The 22,666-nt window shown below is 40.4% G+C and overlaps 1 protein-coding gene across 7 annotated transcripts in view; it reads right to left on the bottom strand.

Annotated features, from left to right (window-relative positions):
• Positions 1-1,974: 1,974 nt before the first annotated feature.
• RCBTB2 (RCC1 and BTB domain containing protein 2) overlaps positions 1,975-22,666 on the bottom strand; it is a 37,216-nt gene continuing 16,524 nt past the window's right edge. For 6 of the 7 annotated variants that reach the window (XM_059902498.1, XM_059902503.1, XM_059902500.1 and 3 more), the window contains 9 exons: positions 20,502-20,668; positions 19,559-19,717; positions 19,334-19,441; positions 18,125-18,267; positions 13,530-13,720; positions 12,894-13,020; positions 11,037-11,176; positions 6,801-6,931; positions 1,975-3,238 (listed from right to left, as the gene is read on the bottom strand). In XM_059902498.1, the coding sequence (XP_059758481.1) occupies positions 3,098-3,238; positions 6,801-6,931; positions 11,037-11,176; positions 12,894-13,020; positions 13,530-13,720; positions 18,125-18,267; positions 19,334-19,441; positions 19,559-19,717; positions 20,502-20,668 (1,307 nt within the window). In that variant the 3' untranslated portion in view covers positions 1,975-3,097. Of the gene's footprint in view, positions 3,239-6,800; positions 6,932-11,036; positions 11,177-12,799; positions 12,843-12,893; positions 13,021-13,529; positions 13,721-18,124; positions 18,268-19,333; positions 19,442-19,558; positions 19,718-20,501; positions 20,669-22,666 lie in introns of all 7 variants that reach the window. The other variant, XM_059902504.1, reaches the window with a different exon arrangement.

Genomic DNA, 22,666 nt, shown 5'->3' with positions numbered 1-22,666 from the left:
ACTTTAGTATTGATGTATGATGACAATTTACTATGAAAGTTAAATTTATTCCACAGACCAATATCAGTTACTTTCTAAACAGAAAATGTTATGATTTTAACTGAATTTAGTGAGAGAAAATCATTATGGTTTATGTTTTTATGCTTTGGCAAAGACTGAATTAAAAGTGACAGTACAGTATGGTTTTTCCTTTCTCTTTACAGTTCTCCCAACCTGTTTGTTGTGATAATAGCACAGGGAGGACTCATAAGATTGATAAGACTGTGTAGTTTGTAATTGCCTCTTTTTCGTTATCACTGGTCAAGAATTCTGCATCTAACACTCACCAGGTTATGGTCTAGAATGACTGGCAGTTTCTTCAGGTCTCAGATGAAAACATTTAACCCTTTTTAAAAAGCACTGAATGGTATCTTCACAAACCTCTCTCAGCAGATGAGGACGCTACTTAATTCCTGTAAAATCTAAACCTCTCTGTGTGTAAGTTGGGGTGAAATTATATTGGAAGCACTAAAACACTGAATTTGCGTGAGCAGAGAGGAAACAAAACTTAAGGATGGACAATGTAAGATGAACTTAACGGATCCACTGACTTCTGATGTAGTGTCATCATGAAAATGGACCTTCCCTCTCACATATCCCTGACTAAACTTAGGGTTTCTGAGCTCTACCAACACTCATCTGTTAGAAAGAAATGAAGGAACTAAAGTGATATTATCCTTCATATAGGAGCACTGATGGCCAGCCTATCCTCAAAGACCAGAGAGAAAGCATGTTTTTTCAGAGAGATGTAACCACGGGACTCGTCTGTCATCTCCAACTGGTCTAAAATTAGCCCTTCCTTATTGTTTGGCATCCCAGGTTTTAAGAGCTAAACCAGTGATTCTCATCCTTGGCTAAACATCAAAATTACTTGTGGAACTTCGTAAACATACTGAGTTAGAATCCTTGAATCTATATTTTGTAAAAGTTTCATAGATTATTCTATGCCCAGAGATAAGCAGCACGGAGATACAGAGCAGTGCAACCTACACATAACAAGCTTAGAGGAACTCTAGATAAAACTCCACCCACCCCTTCTTACTAACGTGTACTCTGGCAGAGCAGTGACCCACTGGGGAGTCTCGTGGAGGGTAATCCATTTTTCATCCCTAAATAAACTTACCTTTGGGTGGTCCAATATTTCCATGAAATGAGTTCATAAAAGAAAAAGGCATTGAGGAACTTCAGAAGACCCTGTCAGAAAAGGGCAAGAAAGAGGAAGACAAGGTTTGGGAAGACACTAAAATATAAAGGCTTTTTGATCAGTGACAGCGAGCATAGTGGGGTGAGGAGAACAAGTTGGAAATGAAGCCTGTGGACGTCTGACTGTGAGAACTGATGGCGACTGGTAACACCCAGGCCTCAATGTTTCTTTGCTGGAGAGAACAGCTAACCTACCAAAACAGACAGACAAATGGTGTAAGGCTGTAACAGCTTACGGAAAAAAACCAGAACGAACTTTTTGGCCAACCCAATAAAATAACAAATACTACACAGTTCCAAAAATGGGATTCTGATTTAGAATTGGAGGCATCCAGACTCCTTTGCCTCTACCAGACAAGGTCTGCAAAAACGGATAAACAAAAAGAAACTAAGGATTCAAAAGTGACCTCACCAATAAAGAACATTCATGGGCAATCATATGAACAGTTGATTAGAATTAGTTGTTTAGAAGCCATTTACGTTTTAGGGTAGGGTTCGCTATGATGCCTTATCTGAGTAACTGCTTTAAAAAATAAGCTTATTGCCGCAACTAGAGAAAGCCCTCGCACGAACCGAAGACCCAACACAGCCAAAAATAAATAAATAAATAAATAAAATAAAGTAGCTATTAAAAAAAAAAAAAAGCTTATATCACATGGATTTGTGTATATCTAAGAGACATAAGGTTGACAGAATCTTGCTGCTTCTGAAGAATTAAAAAACACACACACATTTGTTCTATTATCTGCAGATAAGCACTTTATTATCAAACAGTTCAGCATCAGAACAAGGTTTCCAAAAGAGGTTTCTCTACATAGTATCATATTGTGAAAATACATGTTAGGAGACTCTACATCCTACATCCTGTTCCAGTTTCTCATTTGTAGTTGGGTAACTTGATCTTAACAGTGTAAATTTATCTCTTTCTTACTAGTGGCTGTCCATGAAATGTAAGCATAGTTCCTTTTCGGCTAGTACTTTGTAATTACACTGTGCCAAGTTAAAAGACCTTACAGTGACATAAAAGTCAACTACAAGAAAAACAAAATCGTTCTTACTTACAGAGGCAAATCTCTCTTCACACAAAAGTAAAGGACATTATGCAATTATGTAAGGCAAATGAGCCCAGAAACAACATTCATTCAAAGATAGTACACTTCTTACTCGATAACCCCGTGTGAGAAATTAATGACTCAGAGTAAAGAGGGAATTAAAATTAGCCCTTGGGTCTTTGACAATTTAATTGCTAAGGCCTTTTGTGAATTCCAATTAACGCTCTAAATTAGCCGCTATTTCTCAGAACGAGGTACAGAAGAATATGAGCCTCAGATGTTTTAAATTCGTTTTGTGAACGTTATTCCTTCATCCAGTATCCCACAAGTAAAGCTGTTCTCGGGGCATAATTAAGATTTATATAAAAAGCTGAGTGCCTTACTCTATGCAAGGCACTGTGCTGGATGCTGCAAGTGTGCTAGTGACAGCATTCTTTGTCAAGCTATCTGTGTGGTATCAGCCTGTTGAATATGGAAATTTGGCCAGAATAGCATATACTTAGACCCATGTACCTACCAAAAGTCTCCAACTTAAGTGACTCGAAAGAGGAAATGGTAAGTATAGTAAGACATTTCAACTTTTTTCCCTTGAGCTTAGTCCCATCTGATCAGAGAGCATTTAATGCCTTCTCTCTAGATTGTGGATTTCAAAAGGTGGGGAAGACTGACCACCATCCTTCTCTTGACAAAACATTAAGTATTCAGCCAAATGTAGGTCATCATAAATACTATTAAAGAGAAATTATTCTCTGGCTTTTGCAGGGAAAATGGAAATGCTAAAAATTCTTTCCTGCAGGTGAGGATTAATTTTTAAAGGCTCCAACTCTGCTTGCTTTGCTGATAAAGTTCTTCAAGAGATCATGGTCCATTTCTGCAAAGCCTGACGTCTGTGTTACTACAGTCAAATGGTTTATGCAAAACCTGAAGCAGAATTCTTCTAAATCCTAGGAATGACAACAGAAATTTAACAAATAAACACATTTGTTTTAACAAATTCACATATCCCAGTGCAATGCAACGTAGCACAAAAATTCCTAAAACACATAGGCAAGGAAAAAGGATTTGATGGCCAGCAGAAAGAAATGTTGGGACAGCAATGCCTAAAGAATAGTTGTAAAACTATATAGCTAATATGAATCTATGCTTGTAAAAATTTAAATAACAGAGTAAAGCATTCAAGTGCCTCCACACTAACCAATGCAAAAAATGAAACTTTTTCTTCCCAGAGATAGGCACCTAGATGTATTGTTCATTCCACTTTCAATATTTATGCAGAGTACGACACTCCTCTTGTTTGTTTAATAAATATTTATTTATTGCATGAATGCATTGAGTAAACTGTTTAAAAGATTTTCTTTATGTTGAGCCCAACACTCCTCTTTTATATTCTTTTAGGGGCTTAAGTAGTTTTACCTGTAAAGAGTTTGTGAGAAAAGCTTAAGCCATAAAACAGTCATCTTGGGAAATGCTTCTCTGAAGTCATTAACAGGCCACTGCTCTTTTTCCTTTACAAGAAGATAAAGGCTGGGATGATTAGATTTCATCAGATCACACATAGCTGCAATAATCTGAAGTGGGAAAATGCTTTGAAGAAATCATGACTTTTCTGCTAAGAGAAACTGCACAGATTGGTGATTTCTGGCTTACTGTAATGTACGCCAGGCCAAAAAATAGTACTGTAGTGATTCTCTTGATTAGATCTGCAAACTTGAGAATCAGAAATAAGATGGCTGGACACTTTTTTGGTCTGAGAGAAACGAGAGCTAATGTCAGGCCAGCCTGCGGAGACTCTGCTCTGCCTCCGACCCTGGGCTGTGCTGCCCTCCTGACGCAGCTCCTGCCATGCCTCCTTAACGTCTTTGCTCAAGTCTCCTTCTAAGTGAGACCTTCCTTCCTTCCCGGACCACGATTTAAAACTTCAGCTTTGATCTCAGCCTGCCCCCCACTGCCCCATTGCCCTTCTCTAACTTACTTTTTTATATCATTTATCACCACCTAACAGACCATATATTGTATTCGTCATCTATTGCCCTCACCAGAAAGTTCCAGGAAGGCAGAGATTTTGGTCTGTTTTGTTCACTTCCTGTACCCTAGGAAGTGCCTAGAACCATGCCAGGCACTTAATGGGCACTCAGGAAATATTTGTTGAATCAATGAATAAACATTGCTGATTTTAAAATATGGGGGCAATAGAGAATTGTAGTAAAATGTGTGGTTTTGAAATTTGTCCAATATTGGATTGCATTCCAGCTTTACAATTATTAGCTTACTAAGAATTTACTTAATCTCTCTGAGATTCAGCTTCCTCATGTGTAAACTGGAACAAATAATAATACATATATTCTTAATAAGGTTCTTTTGAGAACTAAACGAGATATGAACTGTGCTTCAAATAATCCCTGGTGTGTATTAATTACATATTAAGTGTAGTCAAGCATGAGGGATAATTTGCTGAAAAGGTCTGTTTCTTGCTTATTAGAGTCAGCAAGTAACAATACTAGTCAACTCAAATATACTGTTCTTGATTTATAAAAACTTTTATATTAAGTATACATTGAGTCTATTTTACTTGTGGTCTATTATACTAATTTAGGGTACCACAGTTAGACAGCCTGTAGTAAAATACAGTGCCTCTACAGGCAAAGTTGAACATTCATTAAACAAATATTTAATGAGCACATACTATGTGTCAGGCACTATCCTAGGCACTAGGGATATGGTTGTGAGCAAAACAAAGTCCTTGCCATTTGCTCAGGGAGGTTGCTTTCTAGAAAATAGGGCTGAATGGTAACCATACAAATAATTCACGTAAACAGGGAATATGAAGAAGTCTTGGACATTAATTCTAGTTCAGATGGAAACACTATGTGCCCACAATCTCATCATCTGAGGCAGCCCACCAGAGTCCAGTATTATCAGCATGACTTTAACAAACTCTTGAAAAAGCACAGTTATTGTTTGGCCATGAAGCCTTCTGCGTGTTGTAAGTGCCCAAAGTATTACTATCTTGATGAAAGACAAACATTCACTATGCTTGTAAATGTCAATGGTTCAAGGTGGGTAAGATTTTTTTTAAATGTTAAGTGAAAAAAATCTAGTATTTAGAAATATATATTAGGTTGGCCAAAAAGTTCGTTCCGGTTTTTCCACAGGATGTTACAGAAAAACCCAAACGAACTTTTTGGCCAACGCAATACATAACCTAGGAAAAAATCAGAAGGAGCTGTATGAAAATGTTAGTGTCCTCTCGTTGAGGAGTCACTTCCTTCCTCATACTTTTTGTATTTTACAAATTTTCTTTAATAAGCACATTATTACTTATATAAGCAGAAAAGAAGTTATAACCTTTTTTCTGCCCACGACTAAAATGTCCCTGTTTTCTGACCAAAGGAAAGGATATCCTTAAGGAAATCGACTCCAAAAAGTATGGCCTGTTTCCTAACGATTTAACTCTAAGACAAGTTTTTTTTCCTTTCTTTATTATCAAAACAATACATGGTCACTGTAGAAAGTTCAGGAAAAACAAGCAAAGATAAGGAAATAAAAATCATCCACAATCCCACCATTCAAAGATAACCACTGACTGTATTTTTCAGTCTTTTTTCCTATGTAGATAATAAATTTTGGTCTTTTTAAATTCAGCTATTTATACTTAAAAAAAATTTATTTTACTATTTTTATTTAAAAAATAAAAATAAATATACTTATTTAAAAAATAGGAGCACAGTTCTTCAGTCAATGATATATGTAGAATAGTATTAACATTTTTTAGTTTAAACAATCCTTTCCTGTTCACACTGACTTTTTCCAATTTTTAAAAATTATAAACAACACTGCAGGAAACATCTTTGAAGCTAAAACTTTGTCTGAATCCATGGTTACTTCCTTAAGATAAGTTTCTATAACTGAATTCCTTAAAGAATTACATTTTTGAAGCTTTTAATACATATTATACCAAACAGCCCCCCAGACTGATTATACTAATTTGCATTCTCCTCAGCAGTTTAGGAGAACACCCATTATCCTGAGCCTATACTATTTCTAAAAATAGACTCCCTGGTTTGACAGTTGAAACATTATACCTTATTTTCATTTATATTTTTCATTTGTTCATAAATCCATTTGGTCCATTTTTTTCCATCAAACTGCTCATGTTTTCTTTTTGTTTTTTTTTAGAATTATACATTAACTATGGTGAACTTGCTTCGTGACATTACACATATTTTCCCCAGAGTATCATTTACTTTGTTTTTTTCTCTGTATTTTTTTGTGTATAAACATTTTTGTTTTTTTGAGATCAGATCTATCAATCCTTTCTTTTATGGTTTCTGCCCTTGAGGTCCACCCTAACTTTATATATATATAAACATTCCCTTATATTTTTTCTGGTACTTTGTTTACCTTAGATCTTTAATTTACTTAGACTTTCTTTTAGTTTAAGGCAGGAAGGAGACAGCTAACCATTTCTTCCAGAAGGTGAGCTCCTCGAAAGGATGCCCTTCTTACCTGAGCGTCATACTTCACGGCGGCCGAGAGCAGCGCGATGGCGTTCTCCTCACAGATTCCTTGCTTGATAGTTTGTTGGCAGAGTTTTTTCAAACGATTTTCTCTGTAAAATGTAGCCAAATCTAGCAATCCTGGTGGAAAGAGATGTTTTCTTAGGGGAGTGATCTCAAGCACCCTGATTTAAACTCACTCAGCCTGTCAGAGATGATTCTGAATATAATCCTCAGTGAAGGGCTGTGGAAATAGAGACTTGGGCTTACTTACACTCTGAGCATGTGGCTCTCTCTACCTGAGGAACGCAGCTGCACTGAGCGAGTGCAGTACACAAACAAGTAGCTGTGGAAAAACAGGAGCAAGTGAACATGGCCCTAGTCTCTTCCTCAGAAATGCTCCTCTAGTTAGCCATCCCCCCGAATTATCAACATCTTCTCCAGCAGCATTCGCACGTGCTGTAATAGTGCCCATCTTCAAAAAGAAAAGAAACGCCTTTCAGGCCTCCTGCGACCCTGCCCCGTTTCTCTGTTCCTCTCCTGAGCGAGCCTCCTGGGGAGAGCGGTCTCTGTTTGCTGCCTCTGTTCTCTCACCTCCTGTCCTCACCTTAAGCAGAAGCCCAGCCCCTCTGCTCCCTGACACCACACCTGTGATGGTCACTAATGGCTCCCATGGTGCCAAACCCAAGGGGTTATCCTCTGATTTCATCTTACTCAACATTTACACAGAATTTGATGGCGTTGAGGAGGCTCCCCTTCTCGAAATGCCGTGTTACTTGCTCGTGTTTTCTTCTCCTTCATGAGTTACTCTTCAGTCTCCTGGCTGGACCATTTTTCCTGACTTCCAAGTATTTGAATGCCCCAGAGTTCAATGTTCAGATTCTTATTTCACTTATTTCCCTAAATGATCTCCAGCCCCTCAGTTTTAAATACCGTCTGTAAAAACTGATGATTCCTGTTATATTATCTGTCATCTGCTTTCCAATAACTCAACATAGAGTGATTTAGATGCTTAAGTTAATTTTAATCTACCCCAAGGGACACTATGAAGCACTCTAATCAAGAATGGTCGGTCAGTTTGCATTTGAAAGGCCCTTGTCAGGGGCTTCAGTTATGGCTACCTAAATCTTCATTAGAGGGCGTGTTAATTAGCATAAAGAATGCTACAAACACTTTGTCACTGGTGAAATGAGTGGCACTCAGGTTATGTGGCTTGGCTAGAGATGCTGTGAGGGTGCCTTTGGCCCCTGCGTGATCGGGGTTCAAGCACCGTGGGCTCAGCAGTCCTACTACACCCTTGGAGTGGTACATTCGCCGGGTCTAATTCAGTCCTGGTTGCCACCTGATCAAAAGGCTAGCTGAATCCTGATTCTAGAATATTGTCACGTTTACTTCACAATAACCTTTCACGGAAGGTACTTCATAGAGGGCCCAAAGGACAGAGAGCCAGGATTTCATCAACCTTACAACATTAACTGTTTTTATACCTGCTAATAAGTTTTGTACATTTGGTAGAAATTTTTACTAAGTTTGGTAGAAACTTGCTTTCATTGTAACATGACAAATATTATCAAAATTATAGAAGAAAGGCCTATGGCCCTCTGAAATCTTTTGAAATCTTGAGAGCCGTGAATGGCCTGATTGTTCCTGGTCAGTTCTCAACAACTCCCAAGTTCACATCAACAGCCCCACACACTCCGAGCATCAGACTCACGCATGCGTGAACTCACGTGTACTGCCCTGAGCCTCTGCTCCAGGGGGCGCAGCTCTGCACCCGTTCTAGGCACCCCCCTCTCCACAGGCTGGCCAAGGAGCCAAGTGCCCACTCCTAGACCACACTCTGTGCTCCTGGGACCCTGGGATTCCCTGAATAATCAGCCCTGAAGCCACATATGTCAGTATTTCCTCCCCTCCAGACCACGTGCAGACACCCCGCCCCAAGGGGTGGCCGATGGGGTTGACTGGGACACGGACATGCAGGCTGGGATGCCCACGCACCCCTGGGATGCAGGATGTAACTGGGGGTGGGTAAAGGAAGACGGCAGGTCCTAAGCTGGAGGCCAGAGGCCTGTGCCTCCTGTGCCACTGTGTCCCCGCACAGAACTCCAAGCGTCCTACAACTCTAACTTCCAGCTGAAACGCCTACCTGGCCCTTCAGTTCTTGATGAAGGTATATTTTTCAAGGTATGAGGATTGAACATATTTTATCTGAAGCTTGTTAGCTTGACATATAACTTTAAATTTTTAGACAAATGGTGCATAGGCCTCCATTTAGACTCTTGCCCAGGGCCCTGCAAACTTGAGGGGCGGGCCCATAAAAAAAACCCTGCCACGCAGACGTCTAAAAAGCAGCTCAAACTCCTTTGATTTTTCAAACTCAAGAGCAAAACCTGGTGCTCTCCACACTCAAGCCAAATACCGCAGAGCAATCATCCTTCTCTCTTTTTCCCTCAAAACCCACATCCCATCCACCAACAAATCCTGTCAGCTCCCTATTTAAGATATACTCAGAATCTGATCTCTTGCAACACCTCCACTGCTAGACCACCCTCACGCAGGGCACCACCATCTTATACCTCAACCATTACAGTTTACTGATTTTTTAAAAACAAATCCTCTCACCCCTGGAGTAGAAGCTGCTGGCGCCTCTCCCTTCACATATGCACAAAGCCATTCTCCCTTTCTTCCAAAATCACAGACTACGTGGCTGAGCCATGACCATCTAGAAATGACCACTCCCCCCAACTTCCTGTGCAGCTGAGTTAAGGCCTTGGTTATCTCTGGTCCATGGTTTAAAAGAAGTGGGACTTCCTTAACCAACACTGGGATTTGCCCTTTGCCCCTTGTCACTGTCCCTTCCTCCATCCTGCTGCCTGTAATGCACACGTGGTCTTGGCCATGAGTGCAGGGGCCACAGGTAAGGACGCCTTGCACTGCACCCCTGTGTGACAGAGAGAGAAACTGTCTTGTTTAAGCCACTTCCTTTTTCCATTTTACTGCTAAAGCAAATCCTAAATAACGCAACCCTCGTGCTCAAAACCTTCCAGGGCTGTCCGTCATGCCAAGAATAAAACTCGAGCCCTTCACAGTGGCCTCCAAGGTTGTACCTGGTCTTGCCCAGACCCAGCTGCCTGGCCTCAGTTCCTCCGACTGCCGGTCTCTCTCTCCCTCCAAACCACCCGGGTCTTCCTCCTCCCCCTCCCCTCCTCCCCCCTCTTCCTCCCCTTCCCCCCTCCCCCCTCTTCCTCCCCCTCCTCCCCCTCCCCCTCCTCCATGTGCTACATATGTTCCTGTCTCAGACCTTTGCACCTGCTATCTCCCTTGTTTAGAACACTCTTCACCTGGGCGTCTGCATGCTTCCCCCAGCTCTCTGCTCAGCACACGTCCTCACAGAGGCCTTCCCTGACCTCCCAGCTGACTGCTTTTCTTTCTTTGTTTAGGGCTGGCCTCCCTCCTCCGAGCAGCAGCTCCACAGGAGCAGGGTGTCGGTCTGTCTCATTCATAGGTGCCGAGGGGAGCACGGCACATAGTGGGCCCCGGGCCCGCAAGTATTGTGGGAGAAAGGAAGGAAAACTATAAAACTTAAGAAATCAGACTTTTTTTACCTAAGGAAAATTAAATGCTGATCTGGTAAAAAAAAAAAGTGTTATTGGATTTATACATGTAAAATGAATATTTAATTGAAAAATTTGAGAGCTGAACTCTTTCTCCAGTTCCTTACAGAAGTAACTCCTTAATTCTCTGTCCCACGGGCCAACAATATTGCTGACAGCTGTAAACTGAAATTTAGTCTGTTTTCACCTTGTGCCCGCTGGACGCCCTGGGTTGCTTTCCTACCGTCAGTAAACCTGAGGTGCAGTGATGCGCCAGATCACAGTGGGTGGTCCCAAAGGGACAGTCACAGTTATGGAGACCAGCAGGGCTGCCTATTACATGCATTTTCTCATTTTTATAATGTAAGTATCTTGAAGGCAGCAGCTGTGTGGTAGCTAAAAAGTCGGGTACAGTATCTAGTAATTCAGGAAGAATGGCACCTGTCCCACAGTGCTGATGGTTTCATAATTCATCCATGTCTCATTTTATCCATCCAGTCAACCTTTGTGTGAAGTGGGAACAAGGGAAAAGCGTTTGGGTTCAACACACAAAAAGAGAACTGCTTCTGTGATTACCCTCACAGCCACTTCCTTTTAGGCTCTACACGAAGCACCTTTCTGCCAATCTCTTGGTCAAGTCTGCTGGTGATTACCTACGGCCTCCTCGGGGGACAGGCTGATGCTGTCTGTGTACAGGTACTCCAGGAAGGCTCGGTAAACAGGATATGAAAATTCACTCATTTCTACAATATCATCCTCGCTGTCTTCCAACGAAGAGCGAAAATGGTCACACCTGAAGAAAGAAGGAAGAAAGAAGCGCGTCAGGTCCTGGCTTCTGGGCAAGAGCCAATGACCTTCCTGCGGAGCGTGTGCTCGTGGCGGTTAAAGGGGAAACAACTAACAGGGAGAAAGGAAAAACACAGCACCACGCAACTCCGTGTCCTCGCCGGGCCCCTGGCTTCCCCTGCCGGCCGGGAAGTCTGCGGTCGTTTATTCGACGAGGCTGCAAATGCTAACCTGCTGCGGGGCAGCTGCCTCCGCGGCCACGAGCTCCCAGGGGCCCTCCCACACCACGTCCGCGGGGCAGCACTTACAGAAATCAGGTAGGTTTATTTTCATAAACTCTGAGTAATTTTGTTTCTTCTCCTCCTGTTATGAGTTGAATTGTATCCCCCAAATTCATAGGCTGGAGTCCTAACCTCACTATAACAGTATTTGGAGAAAGGACCTTTACAGAGGTAATCAAGTTAAAAGGAGGTCATTAGGGTGGACCCTAATCCAATATGACCGGTGTCCTTACAAAAGGGGGGATTTGGACGCGGGGAGAATGCCGTGTGAAGACTGGAGTTACGCTGCCACAAGCCAAGGGCTGCCGAAGACTACCAGCAAACCACCAGGAGCTGGGACAGAGGCATGCAACAGATTCCTGCTCAGAGCTCTCAGAAAGAACTCATTCTATGCACAGCCCTGATCTTGAATTTCTAGCCTCCAGAACCATGAGAGAATAAATTTCTGTTGTTGCAACAGATTAGTCTACAGAACTTTGTCACAGCAGCCCTAGCAAACCGTAACCTCCCCACTTCTATGAAGGTTTATGGGCTACAGTGAGAGTGAACAAATACTGCACAGCCTGACCTTACTAAGAAGTGAACTTGAGACTAAAATGCCGTATTGAGTTTGTGATTCACTGAAGTAGGATTTAAATATCTGTTACACAGCAACGAAATGAATTTCAAAATCACTATGCTAAGAGAAAGGAGCCAGGCAGAAAAGAATGCATATTGTATAATTACATTTACCTAAACTTCTAGAATATACGAACTAATCTATAGTGACAGAAAGAAGATGGTGCTTGCCCCAGGGCTGGGGCCTCAGGGATCTTTGAGGGGTGATGGAAACGTTCTGTGTCCTGATTTGGGGCAGTGGTTTCCCACGAGTATACGAATGTCAAAACTCCTCAAACCGCACATTTTAAATGGATGCAGTTGCTCAAAAATTATACATCAATAAAAGTGATTTTTAAAAATCTCTGTGTTAGCTTTACTCCCGACCTTGCTGCTCTTCTCTTTTTTCAAGCATCTAAATGTTCAGTGTTAGCAAATGTAAAATAGATAGCTGGTGGGAAGCAGCCGCATAGCACAGGGAGATCAGCTCCGCGCTTTGTGACCACCTAGAGGGGCGGGATACGGAGGGTGGGAGGGAGGGAGACGCAAGAGGGAGGAGATATGGGGATGTATGTATACGTATAGCTGATTCACTCTGTTATACAGCAGAAACTAACACACCATTGTGAAGCAATTATACTCCAATAAAGATATATATTAAAAAAAAGAAAACAGAGAGTACAGAAGAAATGCCACGTATAATGTGTTTCCCCCGCTGCAGGGCACGCTCGTAAGGGCAAAGAGAGCCTTACCTTTTTTCAGAATCACAGACGTGCCTAACATAGTTCCTTGGAACTAGAAAACAACAAACATTTATTTCAATTCTTGGAATAAATGATTCCTTACCTAATTTTGAGAAGGACTTTATGCGCATAAATGTACTTTCCATCCACCAGAAATCTCAGGTCTGCGGTGCTGGGATTGTCAAATTCTCTCTTCAGGGACTCAGCCACGGTGAGGTGGCCGTCAGGTTCTGGGGGGCGGGGGGGCGACACCAGCGCTTTCTAAGGAGGACGCAGGCCCAGCACGGCTCTGCTGACACGAAAACACCAGTTCCCCAAATAACTGCCCCACTGAGCTATGCGCTGTTTTCCCAAATACAGATTCCCGCTGCTGCAATCATTAAGGATAAGAACCTCAGACACATCTGCTTATAAATCTGGCAAAACAACTAAAGTCCCAAACCACCACAAAATTTTTGAAAGTCTGAGTAAATATACCAGCTAAAAATAAAAGCTATAGTTTCCCAGTCACATCAGAAAGCAATCCAAAGGACTTTTAATTTGGTATGAGATACTGATTTCTAATACTTTTGAGAAAAATGAATCGATCCAATGAGTTCCCTTTCACAGGCGCTCATTAGAGGGACATAAATTGCCTGACACTGCACTGAACAAAGTCCTCACTATCAAAAAATGAAAACACCAGAAGTTCTCCTCCTGGCTTGCAGGCCACCACCCCGAAGGACAGCGGTCAGCTCACCCACGGACAGGAGGCGCCAGGTGACGGCGGGCGTGGCGAAGCAGGCGAACACGTCGTCGGTGGAGGAGAAGTGGGTGAGGTGAGGCAGGGTCACCGACTGGCCCCGGCACTGGCCCCACATGTACACATGCCCTCCCTGCGTCTTGGCTGCAGACGTGTGGGCAGAGTGGCAGGCCGCAATCTCTGTAATTCTAGGTCCACAAACACACACCAAGGAAACACGGTAAACAGGAGAAGAAACAAGGTGATTTTTTCTTCCCTTAGGTCTAACTGATTAAAAACAAAAACAAGACTTAAGACACCTAAGCTTCTCAACTGTCAGGCACCCAACAGTTATTTATATGTAAGCTATGCCTCAGTGGCACTTATGTATCATGAAGGTCTGCTTGTTACCACTTCCAGCCAGTACGCCCATAAAAATATGTACCATCCTGTTTTGAAATTCAAGTATTAATACAATCCAAGAGAGCAGAGACCAAAAACAAAGACCAAAAAAAAAAAAGAAAAAAGAAAAAGAAAACAGTGATGTAATTGTTTTCTTAAAACATTACTTACTAAAGCAGATCAGAAAGATTTGGGCCATCTTGACCCAGGGTCAATAAATATTTTCATCAAAACTTTACCAATTTTAGGGTTAAATGAAGCATGCTGTGGGTCACCTCAACTCGCACTGCAAACAGTAAGTGCAGTGGTTCTGACTCACTGGACTATATCATCTGGAACCCAAGAGAGCAGTTTTCTGGGATCAACCACATGTTAGACCCTATTTCAGTAAGTTCATGATTGACAGGCAGGTAGTTCTCAGAACACTTCCTAGTGGAAACCACTGTTTTGTTGAGTTGAAAATAATTATTTTCTCTCAGACTAAGCCACCATACAGATTTAAAGAAAAAAAACTATTTCCCCAAGTGAAGTACCATCTTGATTCTGTCTCGGGCAATGGTACCAGCATTCCCCAGTGACTTAGGCTCAGAACTTCAGGGTCATCTTTGACTTCTCCCTCCTCATGTATCTCTTTGTTCAGAACATCCGCTTGACAAATAACAGCAATTCTTTCTTTGTAGTGCCTCCCATTTGCCACACCCTCATCAAGGACACCCATACCCAGACCAACGCAACTCTTAGGGCTCCCTGCCTCAGACTTTCTCTCCCGACCTAAATCGCACAATGCTGGCAGGTTAACGATCCTCTTGAAACACCATTCTCATCACTACTTTCAAACCTTCGTTGACTTCCCATAAGACAAAAATCCAGACACATGACCTTAAGGCCTTCCATAATTTGCCTTCCATCTATGTCCAGCACTCTCTCAAATCACCTTTGCCCACACACTCTCTGTTCCAATCAACAGATGTACTCACTGCCCCTTAATGTCATTATGCACAAAGCCCTTGGTCAGGAATGTCCTTTAGCACTTTGGGAGACCACTTACAATGACAGCCTCTCTTTTCCCTGATAACGTTCTATGAAAAATGTAACTGATTGGAACACAATCGTGTCCTTCTATGCTAAACTACCCAACATCAGGAAATCAAAACAACTTCATTCCTACATTCACTTCTGAAATGTTTACCATTAGCCTCCAGGAGAGGGGAACGGCCTTTGCCATTCATTAGAGGAGGTGAGACACTGCTTCCACAGCACAGGGGTTAAGGATGCAGAAAAGCTGGGAAAGCTGGCCCTCCCTGAGCATGGCCTTGGGGCATTTACCTGGAACACCCAGTGCCACTCGGGAAGTCAGGGGTGGGGCTGAGGCTTGGCTGACTGCAGCAGCTGCTACAGCAACGAGAATGGAGAAGGTTTAGAGGGAACCTTCAGGTCTCAGCTTGGGACTCGACCATCAGCCAAGGCGCCCTGCCTTTGCCTGATGTCATCGGTCCTTACATGTGATTCATACCAAGAAGCAAATGTGGAAGTTCAGATTTTCCAGTCATACATGCAATAGACAATGACTATAAACTGCGCTAACCTTTACTGTCAGGATGTCTGGCATATTTCGCACTTTATTTTGTAGCCATTCTTAATGGAAAAAAATTACTATATGTTCATAATAAATAGGTTTGGTGTCGCCTCAACGGAATGATCCGCAACAATGGCACAGCTTAATGTCTGAGAAGTACTAGAAATGAAACAGCAGAGAGTGAGACAGAAGGCAAAACAGAAAACAACGAGGAAAGAAAAAAGGTAATTTGTGAGGGAGGAGAATAATGGAGAAGAAATCATGATTATAAAAAGATCCAGAGCACTGTTTCCCAATCCTGGTTCTGTAAGAGGCCAACACATGATTAATGACCTCAAGAAGTCACAAAATTCACAAAAATTCAAGGCAAAGTTAGTTTTAGATCAATCTAACTTAAACTGTGTTTTTAGGGAACTTTAAAGACATGCTGGTAAATCAAAGTCCTGAAAATTCAGAAAGATTGGGAATGACTGGGTTAGAGAAGAGAATCATTTTAATTATTAAAATCACTTCTATGTGAACATAAACAGTGACATAAAGTGTTAGCATTCCTCACCATAAACAGACTTAATCAGGTTTTTCTTGGGTTGTTGTTTGAGCAAATAATCCCACGTAGACAGATTTCCCCTTTCCGCTTCTGTGAACACGTAACCAAGAGCTGACGACCCACCCCGCCCCAAGTTCAATCCTGTTTGTTCTAATTAGCCAAGGCTCCCCGTGATGGGCCCCAAGAGTCAGGAGTTCCTGAGAGATAAGTCATAACGTATCTGCAAAGTTTCAGTCATTGAAAAGGGCGGGAAGGTGCCGAACAAGTCCCAGCAAACCTATAGGTTCCTCCCTCGCAATATTTGTGCAACGGAGAGCCTGCAAGCTCGGCAATCACCACCTGAAGCTCAAGCTCGGAAAACTGAGAAAAGCAGGACCGTCTCATTCAAAACTCATCCCTGATATCCGTAGCCAAAATCATGTTTACGTGGACAAGACCAAGTGTGCAAGTATTTAGCTATTTCTACTTTTTTTTACATATATAATTCAAAAAAATGTTTTGAGTTATGAAGTTTTTTAAAAAGACAGAAAGCAATAGATAACTCTCCAGTGCCACGTGCCCTGACACTCACGTAACTTCCGTGCCCTGCTTCTCTGCCTCTTTCGCTCTTTCCCACTGAGCCGCCCTACAGTCTGTCTGTCCCAGCGTGACCACAGTCAGAAGACCTGGCACTCACTCTCGTACTGTCAGGACCAGCGGCGCAAGGTGGGGCGCGTCGCTGGTGGGCAGATGGCAGCGGGCTCTGTGAGTCCAGACAGAGGAGTTCAAGTTTATGTTAAATGTGGCAGCACGAGAAAAATGGTAAAGTGCCATACAGATAGTCTGTTTTTATACCCATGTTACCTCGGATCCTTTAACACTTCTTCGCTATTTTGTCTAAGTACTACAAGTCCCCACTGACTGGATTTGCTAGCCGGAGGCATTTTTGTGATTGTTCAGAGCCTCAAGACTGTCTCTTCTCTTTTTACTGAGCGGCTCTGAACCACCTTTAAGAGAAATGAAAGTAACACAGCTGCTTGCATCTCCTGTGTGCCTGCCAGCTCGTGACCTTCACTATCTTTCCTCTTCCCCAATTCTTAAGGAGTCTAGGGTCTTACTGTAAGATATGGGGGAAAAAAAGGTTTTTTAACCAATTTAACATAGGTTAAATAAAAGCAGCCAGGTTCACAATACTCAAATGAAAATCAAGGGAGCTGAAAATGACCATCTGGTTCTTCATTTTCATTGTTAAATATTCCAGTAGAAACATATAAAAGAACTGCTACAAATGCAAAATAATTTATCCATATATTTATTTAAAATCAGATATAGCAAAAATTAATATGTAAAATGAAAATGAAAACAGCAATATTAATTTCCACAATGATTTCAACCCTGGCTTAATGGAACAGATAATAAAATGTTCTTGTTCCATGCTCCTGTGTCAAGAAATGAAGAGTGAAAAGGCAGTGATATATCCATGTTTGAGAAATTTCAAGAGACCTTGAAAAATAGTAGGATAATCTGGGGGAAAACTCTGGATATGCTACTCACTTAATACAACCTTGCAAACAAGTGCACACACTCAGTTTTAATTTTTTAACCATTTTGCTCTGCTTCACAGTGATAGCCTGGGAGTTGAAGTAATGAAACAGCCGTATTCCTTTCAACTGGCAAATTTTATAAGTAGCTGCGTGAATGTCTTTATACCCCCATCTGAGATACTTTCATCTTCCTAAACCATAGAAGATAGACCTCCAATGTTATCAACTTCTTCTTAAGAATGTGAAATAGGAAACAATGAGAATGGGGGGAAAAGGTCTTTTTTGAGCGAGAAGAATAATGTGGAAAAGCTGTTGGAGGATTAGTCATTGTAGTTGGTGTAAAGTAGCTATTGGAGGTATAGATGAAATATGGGTATGTGAAAACAAAATATTTAACATCAATCAACTTGCCCCAAAATTCTAAAGCTAATTTTAAACAGGAATGAATGGTCTTGTTCGAGAATATTCTAATACTAGCAGTCAATTGCCCATAATTCTATACAATGCCTAAGTTTAGTTTAATCACGAAAGAACACGGAACTTATTTTGAAAATGCATATATTACCTGTCCTTTTCCACAGCAACAGGAGTAGGGTAGGACTGGTTACTTTTATTGCCAGTGCCCAACTGGCCATAAGAATTTGCACCCCAAGCATACACTTGACCTTCATCTGTTAATACTAATGTGTGTGCATAGCCACAGGCAACCTGGAAAGAGAAAAACCAAATCCACTCAGGCCTACAAACAGAAAGAAACATGTTTCACAAGATACGTTAAGAATCAAAAAATGAAAAAAAAAAAAAAAAAGAAAAGAAAAAAGGGAAGAGGCAGTCTGCCAGAGAGGCAGGCATTAAGTTAACCAACATCCCTCCAGATCTAGCTTAGGCCCCGTGTGTGGTGTAAACTGCAGTGAGAGCAACATGAGTCCTTCAGTGACAAGAGTGCAGTTTATTCACCTTTAATACGGCATTCATTATGCTCACAGAGATCAAGTGGTGTGAAGTGAATAAGAAATAGACGCTTCTATTTTTTAAGAATTATTTTCTCCTTTTATTATAAAAGTAAAAGATGTTCAATGTGAAAAAAATATAGGAAAATATAATTATGAAAGTCATCTCAAGATCTGGATTTTTTTCTATTTATATATAAATATAGAGATATGCACTGATAGCTTTTTAAAAAAATGATCATATCTGTATAAGCAGTCCTGTATCTTTCTTTTTACTTAACATTGCATATAGCATTATTTCCCTACCATTAAAAATCCTTTGTAAGCATCATTTCTGTTAATATAGATTTAGTATTGATATTAATTTATTTAACCATTAACTTACTGTTTGATTAGACAAATTGTGCTACTATTATTTGTTATCAATTCTTTTTTCTTTTTTTTTTTTGCTATATCTTTACTATACCTTCTGCAAGTCACTTTCTCTTTGGTTCCTTAGGATAATGCCCTAAATTTAAGTAGAATTACAGATCAAAGGGTATGAATATTTTTAAGCCTCTTGATACATACTGCCAAAGTTTCCTTGGAAAAGATGATAAAAATTTACATCCCAACAGCTATGTATGAGAGTGCACTGGAAATATAAATTTTCTGATAAACATCTACAACTAAATTCAGGAAAAGAGCTTTAACCTTTACTTCAGTCAAGAAAGCCAAGCAGCTTACCTTTTCATCCTGCTAAGATAACTGAGTTTTTAGTACATTGGTATCTTTGCCCCCGTAGCCTTAAAAACAGGCAGCACGTGAACCAACAGTGGACGTACCCGCTGGACACGAATGCCTTGCAAAGCTGCTACCCTACAGGGGGTTGGCTGGTTACCGCTGCTGCCGAGTCCCAGCTGCCCGTTTCCATTGTAACCCCAGACATAGACCTGAGAGAAGATGAGAGACTCAATGCCCACGAAAGACGAAAAGAAGCATTCCATGTCGGTATGACACTGAGAAGGTAGACAGGCTTTTTTAAGCAACACAGGAAATAACTTTCTTACCTCCCCAGTGTTCACCACTGCCATGGAGCACATCTGCCCACAGGCTATGTTCACAACTACTTTATTCTGTAAGCAGCCCGTGACTCTTCGAGGGATCGGCTGATTAGCTGTTGATGCAGACCCTACCTGCCCGGAGTTATTATAACCCCAGGCAAATACCTATTTGAAAGAAGAAATCAATAAATGAAACACACTAATATATAAAGTGTCTCAATTGGCACTTACGGTGCCTCATCTTTGCCCTCAAAATGCCTGATATCCATAAATGCTCACAACACAGGCAGGGAGGTTTTCATAGAACGCATTCTTACAAAATGTATTACTTTATTTTTCTTTTAAGATTTTTTTGATGTGGACCATTTTTAAAGTCTTTATTGAATTTGTTACAATATTGCTTCTGTTTTATGTTTTGGTTTTTTGGCCACGAGGCACGTGGGATCTTAGCTCCCCGACCAGGGATCAAACCCGCACCCCCTGCATTGGAAGGCAAAGTCTTAACCACTGGACCGCCCAGGAAGTCCCAACGCATATTACTTTATAAAATTAGGTTACTGGCATTTACCTACACAAACAGCAATGATTATAATCAAATAGCATATAATCCTTATAAAATTTATATCTACTTTGCTTCAGCCATATTTTCCAGCATTTTGGGATTTTTCTTTTTGCAAATAACCCCCTTGAGTATAGCAACATAGAAGTAACAATACATCCTTTTAAATTTTGCAGTTATAGAAATCCTTACTACATACAGGCATACTTCATAATATAAACACCATGACTATGAACTGCTAACAAGAGTTAAGACTGAATTTGAGGTAGGTGGTTATTTTAATCAAATGATCATATTTCCAGGACTGCTACAGGAATCTATATAATCGTACTGAAATTAAAATCTTATTGAAATCTTATGATCAGTGAGATTTATGCCGACGATTCTCACCTCTCCATCAGATGTTAGCACCAAAGAATGGTAAGACCCACAGGCCACTTCAATGACTTGTTTGTTTGACAAATTAGTAGAGATATGACAGGGCACTAGACCATGATTAGTTGTCCCATTGCCCAGCTGACTGTAACCATTGTGACCCCAGGTAAAGACTTCTCCTTCTGAAAAGAAAAAGAAACATAACCAACTTTCAAAACGTCTATTCTTATATGAAAATATATATATTACACACTTCCACAAAAGGAAACTAAAACTTCATATGCAAAAGCTAATCAACTTCCCTATTCCACAGAACTCATTTTATAAAAGAATACATTTGGAAAGTTTAACTACATTCTACCTCAAAGCAACAAGACGAAATTCAAATGGATGCAGTTATAATAGCTGGAAGATAGGTTTTTAATAAACAACAGAGAAAAGGCTGCTAAGAGTAAGAGGGAAAAAAAAAAAAAAGATTGAAATTCAAAAGACTGTAAGGTCATTTAACTTCTCTGAACCTTAATTTCCTTATCTATAAAATGATCTCCAAGTTAACTTTTTGAATCTTTGTTATATTACTTATTGTGCAGTATAATACATATTCAGAAAAGTTCTTAAAATATATACACAGTTTTATAAATAATTACAAAGTACACATCCATGTACTACCACTCAAGTCAAGAAATATAATCTTATGATCACCCCAAAAGACCCCCACATATACATCCTGGATATCCTGGATAACAGGATTTAGTCTTTCTTGGTTTTGAACTTAACATAAATGGAATAATACAGTATATACTCCTTTCATCTGTATTTTTCTACCATATTGTCTCTTTGTGCTACATTCCAGATAATTTCTTCTGATCTATCTTCCAGTTTATTAATTTTATCTTGCTGTGTTCAAACTGCTGCAAAACTTGTCCACTGATTTTTTCATTTTGATAATTATATTGTTTATTTGGTTCTCTTTCAAGTCTTCTATGACCTCTTCAGGTATCCTCAAGCTCATTTTTTATTTTTTCAAACATAGTAACTACAGCCATCTTATAAGTGGTGTCTGGTAATTCTAATATCTGATATTTAGTAGTTGTTTTTTTCGCTGTCTTTTTTGCAGGTTCTTATTCAGGGTGCCTTGTTTCCTTGTACCTGGTTGTCTTTGACTATGTGCTACTAATTGCCATTGAAAAATTATTTTTTGATGGCATTATATTCCTTCAGGCCTAGAATGAAGGTACTTTCATCTAGAAAGAATTTGCATTAAGTTCTCTCATGTTCTTAAGGCACTTTAAAGGTACCTCTTTAATAAATCCAAGGCTTGAGATTTCTTGGACCATCCAATCTAAGGTGAATTGGAATACAAATCCATGGATACAACACCTCAGGGAGAGGTTTTCTTTCTTTTTTTTCTCCTTGCTTTGCTCAGAGCCAAGGAATTCTTCTGTTGAGTCCCTTAGAGATGAAAGAAATGACTCATCCTTGCCCTAAGAGTGTAGCCCTTTGTGGTCCCAGCCTAACATGTGAGGTCTTTGACTTGTGACCCCTTCACCTCATAAGTACATCAGACCACAACACTGTTTAAGTGCATAGGCAGATGGCTTTAAGGCAAAATTAGCTTCAAGGTCCCCTCTAACTTCTTAGTTCATACTTTCTCTTAAATATATTTGGTCTAATAATTCCTTTCTGCCTTATCAGTGTTCTGATGCTTTTAGAAAATTTTTAAAAATATTTTATCTAGAATTTGTATTTGTTTTCAGTGCAGAAATGGTGTGAATAATCCAGCCTGCTACTACTGGCAACCAAAAATCCCTAAAACTTATTTTTAAAATGTGAAATAAATATACGAGAGTATTTATAAAATTTATTTTCCATTTAAAGAACACTAATAAAATGAATACCCAGCTTGAGGGAAACTCTAAGGTATGTTTTAATTATGTTGTCTTATCAGTCTGAATGCATGAAATAGCCATGAGAATATATAATTCCTTATACTACTAATACCAACTAGAGCCATCAGTCACTGTTTAAAGTCAGGATCACAGAACGCCAAGAGTTAGAGGGGATCTTGGAATCTAGCTTTCATCGCTCTGTTCATAGATCAAGAATCTCAAGTTCAAAAAGTCCTGAGTGAGTTCAGCATTCTAATGCAAAATAATTACACATATAAACAAAAGGAGTTT

Source organism: Balaenoptera ricei, chromosome 18 (assembly GCF_028023285.1).
Source record: "Balaenoptera ricei isolate mBalRic1 chromosome 18, mBalRic1.hap2, whole genome shotgun sequence".
Lineage (NCBI taxonomy): Eukaryota > Metazoa > Chordata > Mammalia > Artiodactyla > Balaenopteridae > Balaenoptera > Balaenoptera ricei.
This window is presented reverse-complemented; position numbering and strand designations above follow the sequence as displayed.